Below are 7,289 nucleotides of genomic sequence, written 5' to 3' on the forward strand. Positions count from 1 at the left end.
TACTATTTTGATACTATTTTTTGATACTATATATTATTGTATATTTAAATTAAAATTGTATAAAAATTGATAAAAAAATAATTAATATATATATATATATATATTCACCATCTAAATAAATGTTATTGTTATTATGAGGATGGATTGCATCGAAAACATAAAAGTGTTTCCGGGGTTTGGGGAGGGAGAGAGAAGCCGGGGTAGGAACGGGGGGCCACGTGGCGGGAGGGGATTGGGGGAGGCGGCTTGAAGAAGAAGTGGTCCAACGGTTCGAGCGAGAGGCTTTAAGGTAGGGAGTTTTCGTCCACTACCGTCTCACATCTCATGGATCCCACCGCCCACCTCCTCTAGAGAGAGAAACCAAATCCATATCCAAATCCGTAGAAGAAACCACAGAAATTTAGAGAGGAGAGAGAGAGAGAGAGAAGAGAGCTGAAAGTGGTTTTTCCCGTGACGTAAATTCAAAATTCCGCCATGGAATTCAACCAGATTCCGACATAGTGCGTGCTCGGATTAAACTCCTGAATCTGCTGTTAACAGGTAATCCTGTCGATTCATTGCGTGCGATGCTGTGATCGGAGTTTGAATTCCTCGAGTTTGAATTCAATTTGCCCGTTTTGCTTGCTTTTCCCTTGAATTTTGTTTACCGCGAGGCGTTTGGCGTGATCCGTGGTGGGATTGTGGGAATCGGGGTTAAAGAAGTTGTTTTTGGCTCGAAATGCGCCGAGGGATTGGAGATCTGGTTTGATTTGATTGCTTCGTCCCTGTTTGTTTGATCGGGTAGGACTCGGCCCTGTACGGCGGATTTAGTGAAGTTGTTGATTGGAATTTTTTTTCATTGTCTTCTTTCTTCGCGGAAGACAAGATCCATTTCTGAAAATCATAAAGTTTTTCGTGTAAGCCAGTAGTGGAATTTAATGGGCTGTTCTGGACCGAAAGGTCTCTGTAGTTGGAGTCAAGTTGATTCTTTATGACACAATTCAACCCACAAGCCTGATCGTATGGAGCTCACAAGCCTTGCTTGCGATAGGGATTGCTGCTATGTGAATTTGATCCTCTCGGTTTGAGTTCAATTTCTGCCTTGAACGTCTACAGATGGCTGTCAATTTAAATTGGCCAGTGCACTTTAGTTTTGTTACTGGATTAAATATGAAATCAGATGTTCGCTTTGTCTGACTTTCTACTAATACAGCTCTTTTGAGGTTGTGCAATTTGTGAGTGACATGGGTTATTCTTCCAAAACTTTATAGTAACAACTAAGCCTCTGATCTGCATACAGTTTTCTTGTCATTTCCTTTTTCTCATGATCCCATCATAATGTCACGGTGTATTTTTCACATGATCCTTGGAAAATGAACATTACTATTTTTCGTATTAGGACAATTAACTTGTCCTTTCTATTTAAATATGTCTCTCGTAAATGTGAATTCAAGCATTCAATATGCTCTTGGTTACTTCCATTTTGCATTGAATTTCAGAAACTTGTTACTATTTGGAATCTAGATGACCTAAAATGGAAACTCGTTCTCAAATATGGGACTAAAAGGTGGTAATATGCTAATCTTTTTATTTTTTTCCTTCTCCTGGCAGACAATGAGGTTGATCTGAGAAAGCTGTTTCATTGTATTTGATGAGTTTTTATGGTCTGTATGACTGAGATATGGTGCTGAAGAAGAGGCTAGATTATGGATTCAATGGCTACCAGGTCCCTGTTATACCTAGAGGTCCCAGATCTATAAGAGTAAGTATATGCTTTAGTGTTGTAGGTTGCATTGTCATCCATCATCCTATCATTCCTTTTTGCTTAAAAACTAATACCTATTCCTTTGGTTATTTGTTCCAGAGGAGAAGCTCACAGAAGAAAGAAATTGAGGACAGCCAAATCTGTGCATTTGAGCTGCTGGCAGTTGTTGCTGGGAAATTGTTGCAGGAGAGTGAAAGTTCTGCTTCTAGCAATGCTGATGAAGGGAAAAATATATCCTTCATCCACAGAGGTGGAATTAAACGAGAAAAATCAGAAGATGGTAAAGTTTTGAAACCAGAGTGCCTTGATCAAGCAAGCTGCATAGAGGGTGCCTTTCTCTCTGAGGTTGCAGCTCACAAATGCAATTTAAAGTCCACAGTAGGAGAATTCCCTAATCCTGAGTGTGATACTGTTATGGAAAGCACTTCCATTATTTCAGGTTCTGACTTTCCCAGGAAAGTTGGCCATGATGTGAAATTGGAGGTCCCTGAAAATCTGACAGCATTTGAAAAATTACCTGGTAAAATAGATGACGGCTCCCCTAACTGTGGGGAATCATCTGATGCTTGTGTAGATAATCGAATTGAACAACAGCTAGAGGTTGAAGGGTATCGTCGCCATAACACTGATTTAGCAACAATTAACATCCACAATTCTGAGGACCCTGAAGAACTATGTGTGAATACCAGCCAACTGGTTAATTCTGACAGTAGTGTACAGTTGACCTCATACATGGACTCTGTTCCTAATGTTTCTTTTCCTGAGCATAGGAGCAGTGTAAATTTAGCTATTAGAGATGATGACGAAAAATATGTGGTGCGCAATTGGCCTAACTCCAAGATGAGGGCTTTCAGGCCACAGCCATGCACTGGACGCCGAAGAATAAGAAAATTACCCACATCCAGATACTGGAAAGTCGCTCCAAAGTTGAAGGATTATGAATTTCCTAACACTAGTAAGTAAATGCTTAAGTTTTATGAAGTGATACTATAAAGTATAAACTAAAGTTTGATAAAATATGCACACATCCACAAATCTATGTATCTACATTTTTTTTTCTTCACATTTTGCATCTCTCTGTTGCAGATGGAGTTGTGAAGCGCATTTCCTGCAATAGGAAAGGCCTTCACTCAGGTGAAAGAATTCAACGAGAAGGTCATTTTAAGAAGAGGAAGTTATTTGGACATAGCCTAACAGCTGCATACAATCGTGAGGGAAGTAGTGAAAGTATTTCTAATTCACCCGAGAAGGGAATGAAAGGAGGCAAGAGTGGCTTGGCTATGAAATTGCATAGAGGTTATTACTATTCTTTTGTGTTGGGTTTATAGTTTTCCTTTTTTATTTTTTAGCGGGGTGGGGGGTTGGAAGGTATTCCAAGTCCTTGCTTAGTTCTTTTTTCTTTTGGGATGCAGCAAGGGGGGTATCACCTCCAGTTGTAGGGCATCAAGCATCATTCCAATCAAGGGATTCACATGGTACTAGAAACAATAACCCTCTGAAAAAATAGTATTGATAGAAGAACCAACAAAAACATTGGCAATCTCTCTGTGTGTGTGCACCCTCCCGCATGTGCCTGCATGTCTGACTATAGCAATGTACATTTTACCTTTTTAACTTGATTGCAATATATGACTTCCACATTGTTTCTCATGCACACTAATGTTTCTTCATTCAGTGAAGTTTAGCATTAAGTCCTTCAAGGTACCAGAGCTTTATGTTGATGTGCCAGAAACTGCCACAATTGGTTCTCTGAAGGTGAGTGATCTCCCTGCTCTTTCAAGTATATGTATCAAGTAGATGCTTCATCATGCTGCCGGTGTGCGATTTCCCTGTTCTTATTGTTTGTTACTTCTTTTTCCTTTTTTTTTTAGTTTAATATGCTTACCTTTATTGTTTCTGCATGGAAATTATTCCTTCATGGATTTGGCTTCTTGTACCAGCCATATTACTTACTAGGTTCCTCAAAATGGCAGCCTGTAGAGAACTAGTTTAGACCACCACTTTGTTCTCTCATTTAATTTACGATTTGACTGTGTCATCTTATATGTTTTACATAAATTCAATGTAATCTTCCTTACTTGTTGGATATTTTTAGCCCCACCTAGCGTGATTAAGGCTTGTGATTGTTGTTGTCATTGTACTGCATAGGAAATTTTAAGGTGTGAGCCTAAACTGACTATTTCTTATCAATACTTCACTAAAGTAAAACTATCTTAGGTGGATTCATATCCTTTTCTTTGCCTTGAATGACCTGGTAGGAGCTACATGTTCATTCTTTTTCCATAATGGATACTGCTCAAGTTTTATTACGTGCTTAACATATTTGATTAGTGCATATGCTCTGAAGTAATAAAGATTATGGGGTCTAATTTTTGTTATGGTTCTGCATGTTGTACAGAGGACAGTTATGGAGGCAGTGACTGCAATACTTCAAGGTGGATTACATGTGGGTGTACTTTTTCAAGGCAAAAAGGTTAGAGATGATAATCGAACTCTACTGCAAAGTGGTATTTCTCACAAGCACAACCTGGACACTCTTGGTTTTACCTTGGAGCCAAGTTCTGTAATAGCTTCTCCACCTGTGTCTCCTCAAGATCCTCCAGCTTTTCTGCCTTGTGAGACAGATCAACAATCAACCAGGTAGGATTTATTTTTTGATGGGTAATGATTCTAGAGAGGAAGATTTTGTTGATTCAGCATTTTAATGGCTCTAGAAAGTTTATAAAGTATTCTAACGCTAGTTCTCAGTTTTTAAACTTCAATGAATGCTTAGGCCACTGGTAGAAAAGCACGAACTTGTTCGATGCCTTTTTTTGTCTCCTTTTTCACCTTTTTGTTCTCCCTTTCATAATTATGCATAGCCCACCATTTACTTTAGTTTGGTGGTATAAATTTGAATGTGTGAGGTTTTTCTCCCATGATAGGCTCCAAAGTTCAATTTGTTGTTTCCTATAATCAGAGGAATTGATAATTTCCTTTTCTTTACATAGGTGGCTCCCTCTTTGTTCCTTCAAATTAAATGTTCATTTTAAATAAAATAGCTTATCAAATTGATGGAATTTTAAGACCAGATGATTACTTTCTATGATCACAATTTTTGTGCATATTTGGAGTTAAGAATTATGTTATGATTTGAGATATCAAAAAATAATTGTGGGTCTTATTCAGTTTGATCTGTTCTACTGGTAGTTGTTTGTGTTCACATAAACATCAACTCAGATGTTGATTCATCATTACTTTATATCCAGGTCCCCAGCAGGTCTCATCTCGGAATCAGGGTTCTCTAATGCTTCACATGATCCTCCTCCAGCAGCTAACGTGGACGGCCTTGTTGAGTGCAACAAGGAAATGCTCCCGCCACCTACTGATGTACAAAATGAGGGACCAACACCAGATTCCAAAGCCTTGGTTCCCGTTCCAGCAATGAATGTGGAGGCACTTGCCGTAGTTCCCGTGAACCAGAAAGCTAGGCGGACTGAACTTGTCCAGCGCAGAACTAGGAGACCTTTCTCTGTCTCAGAAGTAGAAGCACTAGTTGAAGCAGTTGAACAACTTGGAACTGGAAGGTTTGCAAATATACCATAATATCTTTTGCCCCTGTGCCTGTCACTCTCATGCTCTCAACTTGTAGGGATGTGGAAGTCTCTTCTCTTTCTCAAGGAAGAGAATTTTGTTTTCCCTCCAGGGATTCTAGAGTATTAATTAGCGTCTAATTCAACAGGTGGCGCGATGTCAAATTGCGTGCTTTTGAAGATGCAGATCATCGAACTTATGTGGACTTGAAGGTACACCCTAAACTAAAGAAAACCTTTTTCACTAAAACAGCAAGAGCTGTTCACTTCATATGCCATGAATGTGAATAACAGTTATCTGGAGGTAGACTTATTATTTAGTTATTTTTTAGGAGGTACTATATGAATTGTCCAAGAAAAACATCAAATATGGTCTATATTAACATGATTGTGCAATTTGCTTTTGTTGGTAGATTGAATTCATTTATATATATTGAGTTTTTAGCATACCAACAACTTACCACTTACAGTTGTTACAAACCATTAGCATCTAATCTTCAGATATTCTTAGTTAGAACTGTCAGAGACATGACACTTCACATGTTTTATTGGTGTCTGACAATCTTTTCTGTTTTAACTTATTTAAGATTTTCATCTGTGATTGATGATCTGTCAAGTCTGAGGATTTGTGTTGGAGTAGGGGAACCATGCAGTTGGTTCTCGGTTAGAACAGATTCTCTATGATATGACTACTTTATTGTTTGATCCGATGAAGTTGTCACTAGTTGCCAGCTATCTAAAACAACCCTCCTTCATCTAGGCTTAGGCCCGACTGTAGACAGGAATCCACAATCAAGTTAAATTCAATGACATGGTTATCTGTGAATTACACATTTCATCTGTTCACCTTACGACAATTGCCCGGTTTATGTAGGATAAGTGGAAAACATTGGTCCACACGGCGAGCATCTCTCCCCAGCAAAGAAGGGGGGAGCCCGTGCCGCAGGAGCTGCTGGACAGGGTCCTGGCTGCCCATGCTTATTGGTCCCAGCACCAATCCAAGCAACATGGGCATGGCAAACACCAGTCTGAGCCTCTGAAGCTTTTGGATGCCCAGGTGGGGGGAACTTGAAAGAGGCAAAAGAAAGGGTTGAAGAGAAGATGGTGTGTATGGTGTAAAAACTGCTACTGCTGACAGGGAAGGGTGAAAAGAAAAGTGTACAAAAATTAATGGTTATATATATGTGGTGTTATATTATTCTGATTATCATTCACAGTGATTCATTATTGCCAGCCGCTGGCTGTCTTTGTAAATGATTTGGCAGAAATAAGCAGGGTTCTAACAAAGGTTAATGTAGTGGTCACTTGATTTGGTAGATGACTCTAGGCTCATTCTTTCATGTATTGTTGTTGGGACCTGGATGTGGCAGAACTAATGATCATTGATTCGATTGCTCATCGTTTCACTAATTGTTCTTCTGATTTCATTAATGAATGATTTGATTGTTTGAAACTATTTCCTCCTCCTCCTCCTCCTCCTTATTAGTAATTCAATATTCATAGTTGTGTGTTCTATTCAATTATTTAGTCACTTAAACTCTTAACAAGTAATCACTCACAACCCTTTAATTAAGTTTAAGTTAATTAATGTGGTAACCAACTTACCTAATTTCACATTTACCAATACTAATAAGCTTTTACTCATGGTAATCGATTGAGGATATTATATCAAACACCACTTTAGTTCAAAGCAATGTTTAATCTTTTATTTTTAGTAAAATAAATAAAAATACACAAAAAATTAATAAAAAAATAAATTTACTTACCCGGGTGGGGTGGAGGCATCACGTGGGCCATGTGTGTGATGAGATTCCATTACATGCATGTGGATCTAAATAAAAATGATTGGTCATCTTTTTTTTTTTATTGATTGGGTAAATAATTGGTTTCTTTGCTTTGTCTTTTTTTAATTATAAATTAAATTAAAAAAATTATCCATGTTCAAAGCATCGTACAAATCCACTCATAAATTC

At 38.3% G+C, this 7,289-nt stretch overlaps 1 protein-coding gene across 3 annotated transcripts; it reads left to right on the forward strand.

Moving 5' to 3' along the window:
- Positions 1-303: 303 nt before the first annotated feature.
- Positions 304-6,726, forward strand: LOC127810427 (telomere repeat-binding protein 4). 3 transcript variants are annotated; one of them, XM_052349919.1, is made up of 10 exons: positions 304-540; positions 1,591-1,741; positions 1,844-2,699; positions 2,831-3,040; positions 3,157-3,219; positions 3,420-3,499; positions 4,143-4,384; positions 4,993-5,310; positions 5,466-5,529; positions 6,191-6,726. In XM_052349919.1, the coding sequence occupies exons 2-10, from the start codon at positions 1,661-1,663 to the stop codon at positions 6,386-6,388; spliced, it is 2,112 nt and encodes a 703-aa protein (XP_052205879.1). In that variant the 5' UTR covers positions 304-540; positions 1,591-1,660; the 3' UTR covers positions 6,389-6,726. The 3 variants fall into 3 exon arrangements, with proteins under 3 accessions (XP_052205879.1, XP_052205881.1, XP_052205880.1); XM_052349920.1 differs by lacking the exon at positions 304-540 and adding an exon at positions 557-780; XM_052349921.1 differs by lacking the exon at positions 3,157-3,219.
- The last annotated feature ends 563 nt before the right edge of the window (positions 6,727-7,289 follow it).

This window comes from Diospyros lotus, chromosome 9 (genome assembly GCF_014633365.1).
Source record: "Diospyros lotus cultivar Yz01 chromosome 9, ASM1463336v1, whole genome shotgun sequence".
Lineage (NCBI taxonomy): Eukaryota > Viridiplantae > Streptophyta > Magnoliopsida > Ericales > Ebenaceae > Diospyros > Diospyros lotus.